This window comes from Agelaius phoeniceus, chromosome 6, assembly GCF_051311805.1.
Source record: "Agelaius phoeniceus isolate bAgePho1 chromosome 6, bAgePho1.hap1, whole genome shotgun sequence".
Classification (NCBI taxonomy): domain Eukaryota; kingdom Metazoa; phylum Chordata; class Aves; order Passeriformes; family Icteridae; genus Agelaius; species Agelaius phoeniceus.
Genome location: NC_135270.1, coordinates 57,203,567 through 57,220,383, shown reverse-complemented (window position 1 = coordinate 57,220,383; position 16,817 = coordinate 57,203,567). Strand labels below are relative to the sequence as shown.

Here is a 16,817-nt window from a genome sequence, read left to right as displayed (position 1 = left end):
TGGTATCTGGCTGCTTTTGTCATCATTAATCCAGTCTCAGAGCCTTAGAGTCAGTATTACCAAGACCCACAATCCAACAAAGAACACCAGCAATTAATTGTACATTGTCTGGAACAGGTAGTGCAAAAGCAATTTATTTGCCATGTCCACTCTTGTAGTCATTGGCATCACCATGGTGTTTGTTTGTTTGCTGGAAAGGCACAGAGAGCCAGTGCAAACTGGTAGCAAAGCTGCAGAAGCCCAGTGCTAAAGCTGATGTGCAACAGCTCAGCAGCAGCCCAGCCACCCCAGAGTAACACAGATTAGGCTGGACCTTTGACATCCTGTTAACCTGCAGGGCTCACCCACCAAAATGTCATTGCAGGTGAAGCAGCTCAGCTCTGCAAGCAGCAGCAGCAGCAAGGAGAAAATTCCATCTGCCAACATGAGCGATGAGGAGCCCCAAGATGACCAAGAACTTGTGAATCTAGTAGCAACAGAGAAGCAGTCAGGTACAGAGCATTAGGAGTGGCTTTGGGGCTCTGGTGTTTGTCCTGTGACTCTGGGATGACAAAGCAGACATGGCACAAAGGCAGCATATTTGGGAACAACAACAACAACAAAAAAATTAATGTATTTTGCCAAATTTCCAAGTCAGTGAGCTCCCTTCTCATCTGGTTCTGTCCAACCCATGTGTGCTGTTCAAAGCTTTCACATTTTCTGCCAGAATTGAGATTTTTCTTTCATAACATACTTCAGTCTCTTTGCTGCTTGTAGTAAATGGGAACAATTTCACTTTTGTCTGATACTGAACACTTCAGGGGCTTCTAATCAGATTTCAAACCAAAGGTTCTGTCTAAAACAAGATTGCTATGTGGAGTCACTGGTACTCCATATAACAAGATGCTACAGCTCCCATTTACAGAAATGTTTGTTCAAAGCTGGTAATGCATTGTGTTCTTCAGTATCTTTACAGTGGTCCTTTCATGTAAACAGACCAGCAGGCTGGTTCTATTGACCTTTCAGGACCTCATTCCTGGTTTCAGGTGCTTGAGATTGTAAGAGCACATTGTACTGCAGTCACAAAAGCAAATCATGTGATGAAAAGAAGGCTGCAGCTACATGCACCAGCTCACTTACTTTGTTTCTCTGATCTCACAAATAGTCCAGGGTTGTGTCCCATATGTGAGATGAATGGGAATAACCTGAGTGGTTTAGATGTGCTTTCAGAAAGTGTCTCTCATCACACAGGTGGCATCTCCATGTCCCTTAGCATTGAATTGATGAGACAATCATTAAGAGTCATTAGAATGCTTTGGGTTGGAAGAGACCTTAAGGTTATCTGGATCCAACCCCCTCCCATGAGCAGGGGCACCTTCCAGCAGACCAGCTTGCTCAGTGCCCCATCCAGCCTGGCCTTGAACACTTCAGGGATGGGGCAGCCACAGCTGCAACCTGGGCCAGTGCCTCACCACCCTCACAGTAGGGAATTTCTTCCTAATCTCTAATCTAAACCTGCCCTTCATCAGTTTAAAGCCACTGTCCCTTGTCCCTTGTCACTCCATGTCCTTGTCAAAAGTCCCTCTCCAGCTCTCTTGGAGCCGCTACAGGAACTGGAAGGAGCTCCAAGGTCTCACTGGAGCCTTCTATTCTCCAGGCTGAACAACCCAAGCACTCTCAGCCTGTCTTTACAGGAGAGGTGCTCCAGCCCTTTCATCATCTTTGTGGCTTCCTCTGGGCTCTCTCCAGCAGCTCCACATGGACCTAAAACACAAACCCAAGTCCTAACTGCTGGATCATATTTGTCCTGTGCTGAATTTTGGTGTTCACCAAATTGCAGCTGGGCTCATTGAATTCTGTCTCCTTAATTTTGGTCTGTTCTTCCAAGTGAATTAAAAAATCTTCAATTGATGTCATTAAAATTCTTTGTAGCATTGCTATGTGGGTAACTTGACCAGCAATATGAAATTTAGACACTGTAGAATCTCAAGAAAAGATGTGGTTGAATGACACATTCAGCACATGAATAATACATTACAGCAGTTAATTGATCTCAAATAGCGTGGGAAATAATTTTCTTGCAAAACTTCTTGCATCTGTTTTACACACTCCTTCCTTTACTGAAGATTTAAATGTTTGTTTTGGTTTTTTTTTCCTGTGATTTGCAGGCATTATTGATAGGTGGGAGCTCATCCAAGCTCAAGACCTCAGAAATAAACTCAGGATGAAACAGAAATTGCAGCAGTGGCAGCAGCTGGACTCAGACCTCAGTGACATCTCTGCTTGGCTTGATAAAACTGAGCAAGAGCTGCAAGAGCTGCAAAAGGTGAAACTTCCAACCAGCATGCAGGCATTGGAACAAAAGGTCAAGAAATTGAAAGTAAGTTATGGCTTGCTGAGATGACAGATTTCAAGATGCTGATTTTTTTTAATCAGGGCTCTCCTGGGATCAGTTGGCAGCATGGATGCCAACAGCAATTCCTGTGCCACAGGGGAACTGAACTGCTCTCAGCTAAGAGGGCTAAAGAGGGTCTTAGGCAAGGTGCTTCTGTCTTCATATACAGAGATTGGCAGGCAGAAGTAAGAACCTCTGCACTTCTCTCTTTCTTCTTGCACAGTGATATCGACATCTTTTCCTTGTGCCATTCCCCTCTATACGAACCAGAAACAGATTGAAAATTAGCCAGGTCAACAGGCTGCAAAGTCTAGGCTGCTTTTTTTTTAATTGAATTAAGGGTGGGGTTTAATTCCAGCCTGACAAAGATCTGCTCTAAAGCTGTGGTTTCTGCAACATGAGCCAGCAGGTCACCAGGGCACATGTAGGTGCTGGGGCCCTGGGACTCAGGCAATGAAATGCCTCAGCTTCAAGTCTGAGAAAGCAAGTGTTCCTAAAATCTGTGGAAGTGCAAAATCCCTGTGTGCTCACCCCTCACCAGCTGCCCCATGTGGAGTCACCCTGAGGCTACTGCTCAGTCTGGTGTCACCCTTGGGGTGATGCTCACAAACAGGACACTGCAGGGCAGAGGAGGGATTTCTTAGGCATGCTGAGAGTATGTTTAAGCCTGCATGTCCTGGAGTAGTTATTAGGCTAGGGACAATGACTCTGCACTCCAGTAAGATCAGCTCTGACTCCTTCAGCCAGTCTGGATTAGGCACCAAGCCCCAGGAAAGGTTTGATGGTGCCTCCAGAGTGGAGGGAGGTGTTTCCCTTCAGCCTGGAGTTTGGGTGTCTGACCTCCTCAAGGAGCAGAGCTTCACTTCTCTCTTCTGCATCTGCTTAAGAGGAGTCCAGCTGGCTGTAAATCCCATTTTCAGACAGTTTGGCTTTAGAGGGGTGTTAAAAGAGCTGGTGTGCTCTAAGTGAATTTCATGAGGTGTCAGGACATCCCAGTTGCCTGGGATAAGGATAAAGCCAGTCTGCCTGCAGAGTGGCTTACTGGTGTTCAGAAGTCTGTTTGCTTTGTCTGATACTGAAAGAAACTTTATTGCCTGGAGGAGAGGGGGACAGGATCCTTTGATGGGTTAAAAAAAAAAATTTTAGACTAGCAGTTTTCTACAAGTGGAACTCAGATCTTGAGATTGACACTCTTGGATAGAAAGGCTGCTGAGAAAAGCAATCTGAGCTTTGTGGCTTGTGGGATTCATCCTGCAGCTCTAACTTCCCTACTGCAAGAGCAGCTTGGGAAAGATGAGTACCCTTGATTCAGACTGTAAACTGGAGGGTACAAGGAAGGTATTGTTTGGCATTCTTTTTTTTAAAAACCTTCAGAAATACAGTCAGTCTTAACCTAAAGGTGGTTAGATGATATGACCATGACTGCAAATTCCATATTATTCCCCCTGCAATTCTAAGGGAGAGGAGGAAAGCAGGCAGGACTGCCTTCTGGGGGGACCTTGAGAAGTCAGAGAAATGGGCTGACAGAAACTGAGACCAGAGAGAAGAAAAATAATTTCTCACAATGGGGTGGTGTGGTGTGGGAAATAGTAAAGGTAAGAAGATTTTCAGAAAGCTGGGAAAAGCAGGCCTTAGAAACAGAAAGAGCAGAGAAAACTCAGAGCTAGATGCAGCTGCAAAGTTATAATGACTTTTTATAAGACAAGCAAGCATTGTGTGAAGAGGTGCATGTGTACTTTTAGTAATTGGCTAGAACAACTGTCTGTAAGCCATAACAATATACTATTAACTAAAAGTTTTTAAAATGTTCTGTAGCAAAGAGGTCTTTGGCTGCTGCTGGCTGTATGAGCTTTGGCATCTTTCTATTGTCTCAACCATGTAATGTGGCTGATGCTGCAAATAAAAGCTCAAGGAATGTACCCCAACAGCCCCATCCTGTTTGTGAAAAAAACAAACCTCCAAACACAATCTGGTGTGGGACCAGGGGCCCAGAGGGGGTGGGGAATCTCCATCCTATGAAACACTGAAAATTTAAATTAATGAGGCCCTGAGCCTACTCCTTGGAGTTTGAAGTTGGTCCTTTGTGAAACAGGAGAATGGAGTGCAGACCTCCATATGTCCCTGTCAGCATTATTCTAGGATTCTGGGGTGGCAAAACCTTTATCAATTAGGAGAAAATACCCTGTGATGATCAATGGGAGTATTTGTCCAAATGCCAGGAAAAGAGACAGCTCAGAGGAATTGGAAGACAGATGTGGATTAAGCCATAATGCCTGTGACTTAGGGAGAAGGACAAACCCAGTCACACTTATTTTCTTCAAAGTGAAGGTTTTGGCTGTAAAAAAAACCCAAACATAAACCTGCCTCAGTATGTTTCTTAGCAGTATTGAAAAGCCACCAGATTCAAACATCCTTGCCCAACACACCTGTGATACTTTTGAGTGTGTGGTTTTATTGTAAATAAACATGGTTTTCATCATTCATAAAAACTCCTAATCTTCTTTTTCTGCCAGGACATGCTTAAAGCATTTGACAGCTACAAAGCAGTGTTGCTTTCTGCTAACCTGAGCAGCAAAGAATTCCAGAAGGCAGACAGCACAGAGTTCAAGGAGCTGCAGAACAGGCTTCGGAAGGTCAACTTGCACTGGGAGAAAGCAAATCGTGCACTGGACAGCTGGAGGAAGGGCTTGCAGCAAGCCTTACTGCACTGCCAGGTACATCCCACGTGCCAGCTTGGAAGGGAAAACTCTTTGGGATTCTGTTGAGGAGAGGGCAGAGGGGTAATTCCTGCACATCAGTGGAATGGTCACTCACAGTTCAAGGCGCTTTGTTTCAAGATAAAGTTGCCTCTGATGGATTGAAATGGTTTGGTAAAAATATCTTTGAAATGGATAATGCCCTTTATCTACGTAGGTGGAATACTTTAACAAAGTTTCTGTACCCTCACTAATTGTGAATTTGTTTGTAGGTGAAGGCACTACAAAGGTGTTTTTCCTCTTATGGGCCAATCTTTTTGTTTCTCTAGGATTTCCATGACCAGAGCCAAAAGCTAATCTTGTGGTTAGCAAGTGCTGAAAGCAGGAGGAATGAAGCACAAATCACAGATCCCAATGCTGATCTCAATACAACACTGGAATGCCAGAAGGAGCTGATGGTGAGTGTAGTCTTAACTGCAGCACCTCACTGTCAGCACACACTGAAGAGCAGAATGTTTATGTCTCACAGTGTCTGCAGCCTGTCCTCAGACCTGCTGTACTCAGGCATGTGGGTGGTTTTTGAAATGGACCAAGATACTGCATCTACAAGGCACTTCTCCATAATTACACATCATAATAAAGTTACTTATAAGTAGTCTTTATGCTGGAGCAAGACTTCCAATTTCCAAAATGTAATGTCTTCTCTATATGAATTACCTGCTGCTAGAACTATTTTTAAATGTTATTTCAAACAGGTACAACCAGTCTCTTCAAGAGAACTTCATTTCCCATGTAGCTGTAATAACCATTCTTGTGCCTTGTTGGTTCTCAGGCAGGTTGTGTTGTTCTTTAAAGCCTTCCAGAGTTCCTCCTTTTGGGAGAACATCCATAAAGTTGGGGGTAACAGTCTTTTGTGCTGTTTTTTGTTTTTTCTCAGCAACTGGAGAAAGAGCTGCTGGAGCAACAGCTTAATGTGAACTCTCTCCAAGAGCTCACTGCTTACCTGCTGCTGAAATCAGATGGTGATTACATTGAAGAGGAGGAGAAGGTCCATGTAATTGGAACAAAACTGAAACAGCTGATTGAACAAGTCTCTCATGACTTAAAAACAATCCAAGGGAATCTGGTGAGTTGGAATTTAAATATTTGTTTGTGTCTCTTCCTTACTGAAAAGAAATAGCATATTAAGAGTGAAGGTATTTATAAAAAACTGACTTAAAGCTTAAATACTTCCACCTTGATAAGCTGAAAAAAGAGCAGTTCTGGCTGTAGGAACAATTTCAGCACCCCAAGGCTAGTACAGTATTAGAATAGAGGGGTTGTGCTGCCTCTGTCCTCGAGGGGCTTGAAGAGCAGAGAGCATAAAGCTCTGAGTAAGGCTTTTGGCCAGGTCCTTTGGCAGGAGGTTGGACTAGATGAACTTCCTGAAGTCCCTTCCAACCTGAATTTGGGTGATCCAAACCAGGTATCAGGCTAGGAGTGTGTAATGAACATGTGGGAGTTGAAGATCTTAGCAATGGGTTGCTTATCCTGTGGCCTGTCAGAGATATTCCTGTATGCACCCATTCTGTATGCATATTCCTGTATGCACCTATTCCATTGCAATTCCTTCATGCTGGGCACTGTAAATTTCTTCATTCTGGGGGACTGGTTATTCTCCTGTGAGGGGGCAGTGGGCTGTGCACCTACAGAGGCAGTGAAAGGTGGTGTTATCTTTCAGGATACCAAAACATTCCTGCTAGTTCCAGATGACTTGGACTCAGGAGTTTATAATCCAGAAGAAGAGAAACCCAGCCCTGCTGTGAAGAAGGCAAGTACTTTTTTTCTAATATTTTGCATATAGTGTATTTTGACATACTTAGTGTAGAAGTTCCTCAAGTATAATCATTTTACCTTTTAGGTCCATCTACCTTATTACAGTATTTACAATCAGACCATTAAAGTCTACAGCTGTCTTTTCAGAGAAATTCCTTGTAGTTTCTGAAACCTGGCTACTAAAAGCTATTTCTCTCAACAGATGGCCCTCAGGAGAACAGCTGATGGCAGGAATGGCAGCAGCACAAGGTAATATTTTATATATGCCTGATCTCTTGAAAAATAGTGAATATGGCAGAGATGAGCTACGTAACAGCAGAAACCTAGGCAGCTGTTCCTTGTAGGTTGACACATGAGTGGAGGTGATTTCTGCCTTACCTGTAGAGTCCCCTCTACCTACCAGCTCTGGGCTGCTCCTTAGGGAATGGTTTCCTTCAGCACTCCTGCTCCAGGACCTCTGCAGTGATGTGCAACCCTGGCTTGAGAGAATATTTTTTTTCTGCCAAGTGGGGGATATTTTAGGTTTAAATCCTCCTTTAATTCCACCAGCGTGCCTGGAAAAAGAAACTTGGCCCTGAGAGCCACTTGGTACAAACAGACCATGAAGGACAGAGGGAGAACTTAACCCCCAGTCCAATGGGGTCTGTTCAAAGGGTAGATCTCAGTAATGCTAGGGCAGAGAGGAACCTCATCAGTGTGAATAATGTGCTTCAACACCTATTTGGAATGGTCTCTTTGCCTCCTGGGAAAAATTAAGTTCAAGTTTGTTTGTAAAATTTGTTTTTAAAGTGCAAGTTAAGTTTGTTTCCTGAAAATAGGCTAAAAACAACTGGTTTAACTCAAACCCTGAAGTGCCTGTTGTTCTGTGTTTCTCCTTTTCAGGAGCGAAAGCCATCCAGAACCTGTGCAGGCAACCCCTCGCTCTCCCTCTTTCTTCTACCGAGTGCTGAGGGCAGCTTTACCTCTGCAGTTGTTTTTCCTGCTGCTTTTGCTCCTGGCTTGCATGATCCCCTCCTCTGAGGAAGACTACAGCTGCACCCAGGCCAACAACTTCGCCCGCTCCTTCTACCCCATGCTGCGCTACACCAACGGGCCCCCCCCGACCTAGGACAGCCTGCACTCTCACTGAACACTCCTGGGTGGTGCTTCTTTCTCCCATGCTGCTCTAGCATCAATCAAGCAGTGAGTTTCACATCTCAAAATGTATATCTTGACAGAATTTCAGCGTTTTTGTACGGGAAACAAAACTTTTTCTATAGATTTTTTTTTTTAAACTGTAAGCAGCACACTTTATACTTTGATGCAATAGATACACTATTTTATAGGGGCAGTGCTCTTAAGCTTGCAAGGTGTTTGGATACTGAGTTCTTAGATGCAGAAACGACATCACAGTAATCTTAAACATAGCAGTCTGTCTTGGGTGAGCATGACAAACAAGCAGGTGAAGAGGGACTTCATTTAATATGATTTCTGCACACACACTTCACATTACTTGTATCTTTTGGTACTGTAGTCACTTGGTGGAAGCAAAAAAATTGCGTATTTTTGGATCTTTGTTGTTGTATTTTATTCATCTAACATGTTCAATATCATGATGCACATTTGTTTTGTTTGACATAAAGTGTTCTAGTAGTTAGGACTGCTGTGTTGTCTTTTTATACCACCTTTGAAATAAGGAATTGCTGCATTGCATGGAAATGGTTTATAATGCACATATTTTCTAGATGAACATGATTATGTAGACTATCCCTGATGTATACAAATAGTGCAATTACTTTTTTAATGAAAGTTTTTTTTCAGTTTTTAACCTGCTGAATAGTGTACAGTACCTTGGGAGAGAATTGTGCATTTTTATAAGCTTTGTTTTTAAAATTAAACTGGGGTGTGGGCAGTGGCTGGAGAAACACTGTGTACAGTCAGCATTGCCACTGCCCCTCTGTTGTACAGTTTGAGTACTGTCATTAAAATTTTGCCAATGTCTGCAGAACTGTGGGTGTGTCTAGTGGGGGGGACCAGCTTCATTATCCAGCTGTGCTGCCCCTTCCACTCCTGCAAGAGTCAATTTCTTTGCCTGCTAAAGGAGTGGTGCTGGAAGAAGCACAACCACTCCCTTGCTTGTCAGAGCAAGAGATCACAAATCCAGCAGTGGGACCTGTGTTCCATGGCACACATCCTTCCCTTTGGAACTGCTTTCCTGGAGGAAGAACACAAAGTTGAACCAATTCATGCTTATTACTAGTTTGAAATGCTGAACTATTTCCCACTCTGGAACTGACTCTCTATAGTGGGAGTGCTGGAGTGGGGAAATGCCTGGGGGGGAGAGCTCAGTGCAGTAGTAAGGGCTTTGGTCAGCAGCTTTTTGTGTGTGGCAGTGAAAATGAGCCAGGAATTAGCCACTTTCTGCAGTGCTTACCCATTGAAAATAAAGTCTCTGATTAGCCTGTGAGAGTTCTCCCACCCTTTCTACACTTGTCACCACTGGTGGTTGCTGATTCCCCAGCTTGTGGCAGGTGGCTTTACAAAGCAAACTGCTTTGTCCTCATGTTCAGAGAATGGCCAAACCAGCAGCTTTTTCCCAGCCACGGTGGCAAACCCACTGTGGTTTAGTTCCAGGACATTAAACTAAACTCCTAAGGCTGTGTTGAGGTGCCAGCCTTGTGCTCTCACACTTGGGCTGTACCCAGAGATGGATCCCCCTCACCCCTCACTGCACACAGCCACACACACTGTCCTCTCTCCCTCTGCAATCATTATTTGATATTTCCAAAGCAATTACTTTAGGATGGAGCTCATTTAAGTTTCTTTCTCTGTAGAAGTGAGCCAACTCCAACCATTATTTCATTGCCAGGTTGTCACAAATGCCCATGCAGACCTTTCTGCCAAGAAGTAATAGGCAGTTGCTGACGTGATATTCAGTTCTTCTTCCATTAAAGAACCTATGCAGGGGAAAAAATTGAACAATGTTAAAAGGTCTAAGGAAAATTTCATAGCCTACAATTTCCTTTCATTATGAACAGTTATATCAAATTGTTGAGCTCATGTAATATATAAAAAGAGGAGCTTTCAAGAAATTATCTCAAAATGTCACTAAAAAACAATGTCTGGGAAATAGCTTAAGTCTTTTTTCTTCCACACCTATTTTAAATAGTTTTATTTCCAATTGATTATAATCACTGCACTGTAGGCTGGCACTGAAGTCTGCTTTAAACAAGTCATTTTATATCCCCAACAATTTCTTTGTGTCATCATCTCTTTTAGGACTGGGTTGTTAGTGTCCAGGGAAGAATAAAAAAATATTTTAAAGAGAGAACAGATGCAGTAGTGAGAGCAACCCATTATGGTTGTGCACATGCATTGAGAAATCAAACCAAGCCAAAACTAGTTTTGAGCTGAAGTTTTATTTTTTGGCAGTGAGATGAGGCCTTGGTCTGTTCTCAGCTATACCCACCCTGCTCCAGCAGAGTCAGCAGCAATGAGAAGGCTCCAGGGAGACTCTGGAGCAACTCCTGGTACCTAAAGGGGCCCTATAGAGAGCTGCAGGTGGGCTCCTTACAAGGGGATCTATGGAAGGCTAGAGTGGTGGCTCTAAACTGACAAAGGACAGCTTTAGATTAGGTGTTGGGAAGAAATTCAGTGCTGTCAGGGTGGTGAGGTGCTGGGATGAGTTGTGCAGAGAAGCTGTGGCTGCTCCATCCCTGGGAATGTTCAAGGACAGGTTGGATGGGGCTTGGAGCACCCTGGAATGGTGGAAGGTGTCCCTCAGTCACTGAGCACACACATTAGGTGCTCATGAGACCAGGCTGAGCTCAGCTGCAGGAGGGAAATGAACAAAAAGCAATATATTTACATTGCATGATGCCTGTTTAGTCAGCTGCACCAATCCACAACAATGAAACACAGCAGCAGACAAATGCCATCAATTCACAGGAGGCAGCTGGGGGAAGGGGGTGGCTGGGGTGTGGTGGGGTTATTTTCACATTACCATAACATACATCAAGTGCTGTAAAAGGCACCACTTTCAGTCAGGAACCTGTTTCCATTACAAACTCGCAGAGTGAAATGTTGAAACTAAAATAACAGGAGTGGGAACAAAACCTTTTGTGGAAAACAGGCATAGGAGATGTGGAGTAAGCACTGGTAATGGCTATGCCAGCTCCTCTGTGACACTCTGATGAGTGAAGAAGGTTTTGTCTGTTGAGGCAGTAGCAGCAGATGTTGGCATTTTTTGTAGCAAAGCAGTCTCTTTTGTGTGCACTTAAATCAAAATTGCTAACACTCAACAATACATGAGGAGTGTAGGTGACCCTTAAATGTGAAACTCGAGTTAAATAATACACAGATCATAAATTAAACTAAGCCTTAGCTATGAAAGTGCCATTTAACACATCACACTTTCACTTTAGTAGTAAAATACTGTGAAAATTTAATGTAAATAATACTTATGTTCCACATTGTAGCACTTGCTTTTCATGCTCCCATTTGCAGCAATCTCTTTAGAATTGGTTTGGGCCCTGGATCAGCACAACAGATCACCTCTTACCTGCTTTGCTGAGCCATTATCTCACAGGACCTAAGTAATACAAACCATTTTTTCTGAGAGGGATGGTGATGATAGCCAAGCTGTTTCCATGGCTTCTAGGTCTGACTTTAGGAAAGTGTGAAAAGAGGGCCTGGGGTAAACTTAGAGGAAGCTGAGAAGTTTTGTTTGCATCCCAACAGTACAGAAATTGGAGGGTTAAGGGCAGGTGCTACTCCCTGGCTGGAACATGGTTGGATTGTTCAGAACCATTCCACAGTGAGTCCCCACACCCACAGTCTGCAGCCAGAACCTCCTAAGGGGGGTGGAATGGAGACACCTGGCCAGGCTCTGCAGAAATCCTTGCAGGGAGGGGAGACTTGGAGCAGCTTCCAGTACCTAAGGGGCTACAAGAGAGCTGGAGAGGGAGCTCTGACAAGGGCATGGAGTAACAGGACACTGTGAGGGTGTTGAGACAGTGAAACAGATCATCCAAAGAAGTTTGGATGCTCCTTTCCTGGAAATCTTCAAGGCCAGGTTGGATGGAGCTCTGAGCAACCAGGTCTGGTGGAAAGTGTCCCTGCCCGTGCCAGGGAAGATGGGCCCTGCTAACCCAAACCATTCCATGATTCTCTGATAACAGTCCAAACAAGACAAAAATTCTTACCCCAGAAGAGGAAGATCACTGGTGACAGCTCAAACAGGATCAACAGGCAACTTCTGGGTCTCAACTTAGGCTCTGCTAAACCATGTAATGATGCAAATACAACAAATATCTTTCATACTCCCCAGCTCATCAAGAGTAAAATTAAAAATTCCAGCACTTAAAACACCTAAAAGGATGCTCTCCTTTCACCATGATGATCCCTGTATAGATCTATCATTTAGTCAGCAAGGAATTAACATAACTATGGAAATATCCATATTTATTTTAAAAAAGATCTTCAAATGTTTAGCTTGCTAACCTGTCTTAGCTTGCTATTTTATAGGAGCACTTATCCTGTTGGGCACTATCTCAAGTGAGAATGTTTCAGCACATCTACATATCTTTCCCCCCCACTCTCCTCTCTGACTGGAAACATTACAGCACTAAAAATGGGTAATTTGAAGGAAGACAGAGGTGTGGAAAAGGTCTCATATTCCTGGAGACAAAGCATTTCACCCATCTGATACCACATTTCTTTAAAAAAAAGATAAACAGCCAAGATTGTTTTACCATCTGCTTCCAGTTCCAGACTTGAGAGGGGAAGCTCAGCATGTTTTCCTCGTGTGTGCTGGTAAAAAGTTTGACCTTCCTTCCTTTTTTCTTTCCTTTTTTTTTTTTTTTAAACTCATGACAATTGTCCCTCTTGCCCGAGCCAGGTTTGCTCACTCTGTGAACATCCCAGAACTGCAGCACCATCTCTCCAAGCAGAAGCAGCCAGCAGGGAAGGAAAGCAGTGAAACAGCCCCTCCTCAGAGCCCCTGCAGGTCCTGAGGACTCCCCTGATCCCCAGTGAGACTGGAACAGCCCCAGCATCCCAAGGGAAGCCCTGTGGGACAGCTCTGCTCCAGGCTGGCAGGGACAGGGATGTCCACACCAGGAATGCAGCACCTGAGGCTGTCTGGGGGATCCAGACCCAGGACAAACCCAGCATCTCCTCCAGTCACTGCCACACACCTCCCTGTGCTCAGCCCAGTATGAACACAGCTCCATTAATCCAGACTCCACAGCTGAGGACTTTCACCCATTTTAAAACATCGTTAGTAACTTTTAATAAAATCATGTTCAACAAGACAAAAAGTAGGTTAAAATCACATCATTTTCCTATTTGCACTGTACTAATAGCAACATAGATGAACACCACCACATAGCACAAAACTGCAGCACATCCCTTTTACAGAGTCAATCCACAGCAAATTTCCATCTAGAAGATAATTTCATGATTTATACCCAGTCTTTCCCATTTTCTCTTCAAAAGGTTTGTTCCAAGATTGTACACAAATTTAGCACTTTTAAAGCAAGACAAACAAATCACTTAAACATTTCTTTGAAAAACTGTATTAAACCAAAAGATTGCACAGGATAAGGAAAATCAGAGAAAGAGCAACACAACAGACAATGAGGCCAGAACACAATCAAGCCCAAGAAATACTGAGACAGGTTTGTTTCACAGCAAAACATCTCTCAAAATGAAAGTACCAGTAAATTCCAGACTGTACTCACATTTTTTTCCTTTTTTTCATTGCAAATATTACACATCTTTAGAAGGACACAGCTATATTACAGTTTCTTAAAAACAATAAAAAGGCAGAGAGTAAAAATTTAGATCAGCAGCAGCATCTGGTATAGTTAGTACAAGATCAAAACAGACAATAGATGTGTAACTCACTGAAAACCTCCTATAAAAATACTGTCCTTGGCTTTAAAAAACCACCAAGATTAATGGTTTGACTAATATTCAAAATATGCAAATGACATACTAATCAAAGTCCCTAATGCAAAAGACTTAGGGGCTCAAAATAGACTTTTGGTGTGAATCCCAATTCATTTCACCATAATGCCCAGAACATGCATGTGCTATATTTAAATGTTTCCAAGTAGAGACAGTTACCAGAATGAATGATGCCACCCTGCTGATCTCTGAGGTCATCAGCCAGGCCATTTAATCAGATTTTTGTTTTTCTTTTTTTTTTTTTTTTTACTCAGTGCAGCTTAAACACATGCAGAAATCAGCACAAAAAGGAAGTCTAAACCACTACATCTTCAGTGTAATTCAAACAAGTCATCATACCTGCAAAGCAAAGCAGTGCTTTTCATTATCCCCATCTTTACGTTGTCTTTACGTTTACCATTATCCCCATCCTCGCTCTTTGAGGGCTCCTATAAAGATATGAAGACCACAGCACAAGGTGCCATGCATGCTGAGAGCAAGCAAGCAGCAAACCTCAGGGCAGCAGACAAAAACAGATCCCCATCCATGTTCCCATCCAGCGCCTCACCCCCTGCAAGAGGTTTTGGGTGGGCAGGACGTAATTCCACACACCAGTCAAAGGGGTGGGAAGATTATTTTTTTTCCTAGCTGGTTTCACAAGGCCTGATCAGCAGATCAAATACAAATACAAACAGTTAATATTCACAGAGCAACTTCTTGTACCTAACTATTAGAATAGATTTAACATCATTAATAAATATATAAAACAACAGGATAAACTCACAGACAAAACACATTTCAAAGGTCAGCATTGACTGAGATATTCAGACGATTTGGTCGTTGCTTAAAGCACTGAAGAATTATAAGCAGATAACAATGTGAGTGTTAAGAACAGGCTCACAAAATACAAACTTAAGATCAATTTAAACTTTCTGCAAAGGCTCTGAACTGACCCTAGAAGCTATTTCAAATGACCTTCAGATGAAGGCTCTTGCAGCCATTGCATATTTGAGAATAAGCTCCCTTAGCTGTCTGTATCTCGGCACTTTATCTAGATCAGCTGCAGAGCAGGCATTCCCCAGGGACCAGCACACAAAGGTAAACATCTGTCCCAAATGATGCTGTCCTACATTTCACACCATCCCGTGCTGAAAGAGGACATTGTTCAGTCAGTTCTTAAAAGTCTTGCTCTGGGAGACAGAGACCAACGCGCTCTCTCCAGGCTTCTCAGACCTGTCCCTTTACCTCTCCCTCTCAGTTCTGCCTCTGAGGAGGAGAGGCAGCAATCCCCTGTCCCACAGTGCTGTTCTGAGGCTTGATTTCATAAGGTGCTTTTGCAGAGTCCCAGAAAAGGCACTACAGCAGTGCAGCTGTTGCAATGTCAGAAACACAGACAGAGGTGAGCGCCCGCGGCCTCTCCCGAGACACCGATGTGCAAATCCAGAAGGGATGAGGACCCACGCCAGGTCACACTTCTGCAGCCCCAGCACAGCAGCTCTGTTTTCCCCCAGAGCTCTGAAAAAGCCTCACATTTCCAGGCCTTGCACAATTACTGGGGTGCCCCATTCCTCAGGCCGTCTCCAGGCTCCATTTGCTCCAGTGGGACAAACTCAGGGTGTGTGTCCAGGGACTTCCTCTGCCCTCGGAGGGTGTGAGCATTCAACATCTCCAGCAGCAGGTCATACACTGGCACCACGTTTTTACACTTCATGCTCAGGAGATGCTCCATTCCCTTGTTACTGTGCAGGAGAACAGAAAATAACTCAGCAGTCTGGTTCCAACAGTGCAGAGAAGAAAAACACACTCATGGTTTCAAGAGAGTCCCTTTTTTAATTTGGATTTAAGAGGATTTAGCCGCTGTGGTCCCTGAGATCACTCACCATTACCAACAGTAACAACATCCCAATACTTTAAGGCTGAATGTTCTACTATTTAGAGAGGCAGGTTTTTACACCATACAAACCCTTTCAGGAAATAATTCAGATGTATCAACACTATTGAAATGAAAGGTAAACATCTTGGATGCTGTAAAGGCCCCATACTGAAACTTTATGCAAAAAGGGGATTTACTACATGCAGTTTACTAAAGACTACCCACCTCTCCAACCTGACTGAGTAGGAAGCCCTAATTACACAGCTAATTTCAAGCACTTTGTTTACTCTCTGCATGTCCAGTGAGAGGATCTTGCAGTGGCTGCAGACTTTAAAATAATCCGCCTGTTATGCAGTAACATACAATGACACCTTGCTAGTTTGAACAGTCAGTGCTGTATCATGGTTTGGACTAAAAATATCTATTGCCATTGTAGCCACATATATTTATACTCCAGATGCACTCAGGGGTTTGGGCTTGAGATCTAAGGGTGCTTGCTCAACACCAAATCTACCCCAGTGGAACTAGCAGCACAAGCTGAGCTGGTGAGTTGGGCTGGGAGGGGGCAATGCTCCCAGATTAACAAGGTTCTGCTACAGCTCAAGAGTTACATGTTAATGGGCAAGAAGAAACTGCAGCCCTTCTCCCACACCCAGCTCTCAATTATTTCCAGAACAAAGTCTAATTGATTGACCAGCACCAAGCAACCTAAAGGAGACTGGACACAACAGCAGCCTCCAGACTTTGGCTGAGGGACACACAGCATAAAGGATCTTGGCTTAACGAGAAAATGTAAAAATTTCACAGAGATTTGTGATGTTTCTTCACAGAATGCCAGAACAGCTTCTGCAAAGCTGTGATGTGGAGTCACATCACAGAGCACAATCCAGGTGATGGCAGAGATCAGAGCCATGAGACAGATTCAGCTCAGGCTTTTGCAAGGTCAGCTCTCAAACTCACCCCCAGTCCACAAACTGAATGCTAAAAGCTGTCTGTCAGCACCATCACGTCCCTGCTGCTGCCCTTTGCTCTCCCAGGAAATTTATAGCAAAGGTGGCCATCCCCTTTTCAGTGTCCCTGCAGATGTGCCCAGCTCTGCTTTGTGTGCTCCAGCCTGGTCCCAGGATAT

At 43.7% G+C, this 16,817-nt stretch overlaps 2 protein-coding genes across 2 annotated transcripts in view; one reads left to right on the top strand and one right to left on the bottom strand.

Annotated features, from left to right (window-relative positions):
• SYNE2 (spectrin repeat containing nuclear envelope protein 2) overlaps positions 1–8,865 on the top strand; it is a 158,915-nt gene extending 150,050 nt beyond the window's left edge. Inside the window, exons 110-117 of the mRNA XM_077180797.1 lie at positions 365–491; positions 2,148–2,359; positions 4,888–5,088; positions 5,400–5,528; positions 6,008–6,196; positions 6,791–6,880; positions 7,088–7,134; positions 7,768–8,865. Coding sequence (XP_077036912.1) covers positions 365–491; positions 2,148–2,359; positions 4,888–5,088; positions 5,400–5,528; positions 6,008–6,196; positions 6,791–6,880; positions 7,088–7,134; positions 7,768–7,993 — 1,221 coding nt within the window. The 3' untranslated portion in view covers positions 7,994–8,865. The remainder of the gene's footprint in view (positions 1–364; positions 492–2,147; positions 2,360–4,887; positions 5,089–5,399; positions 5,529–6,007; positions 6,197–6,790; positions 6,881–7,087; positions 7,135–7,767) is intronic.
• A 4,254-nt stretch (positions 8,866–13,119) lies between these two features.
• The window catches only part of ESR2 (estrogen receptor 2), a 42,830-nt gene continuing 39,132 nt past the window's right edge, over positions 13,120–16,817 (bottom strand). Inside the window, exon 9 of the mRNA XM_054635068.2 lies at positions 13,120–15,554. Within this exon, the coding sequence (XP_054491043.1) occupies positions 15,365–15,554 (190 nt within the window). The 3' untranslated portion in view covers positions 13,120–15,364. The remainder of the gene's footprint in view (positions 15,555–16,817) is intronic.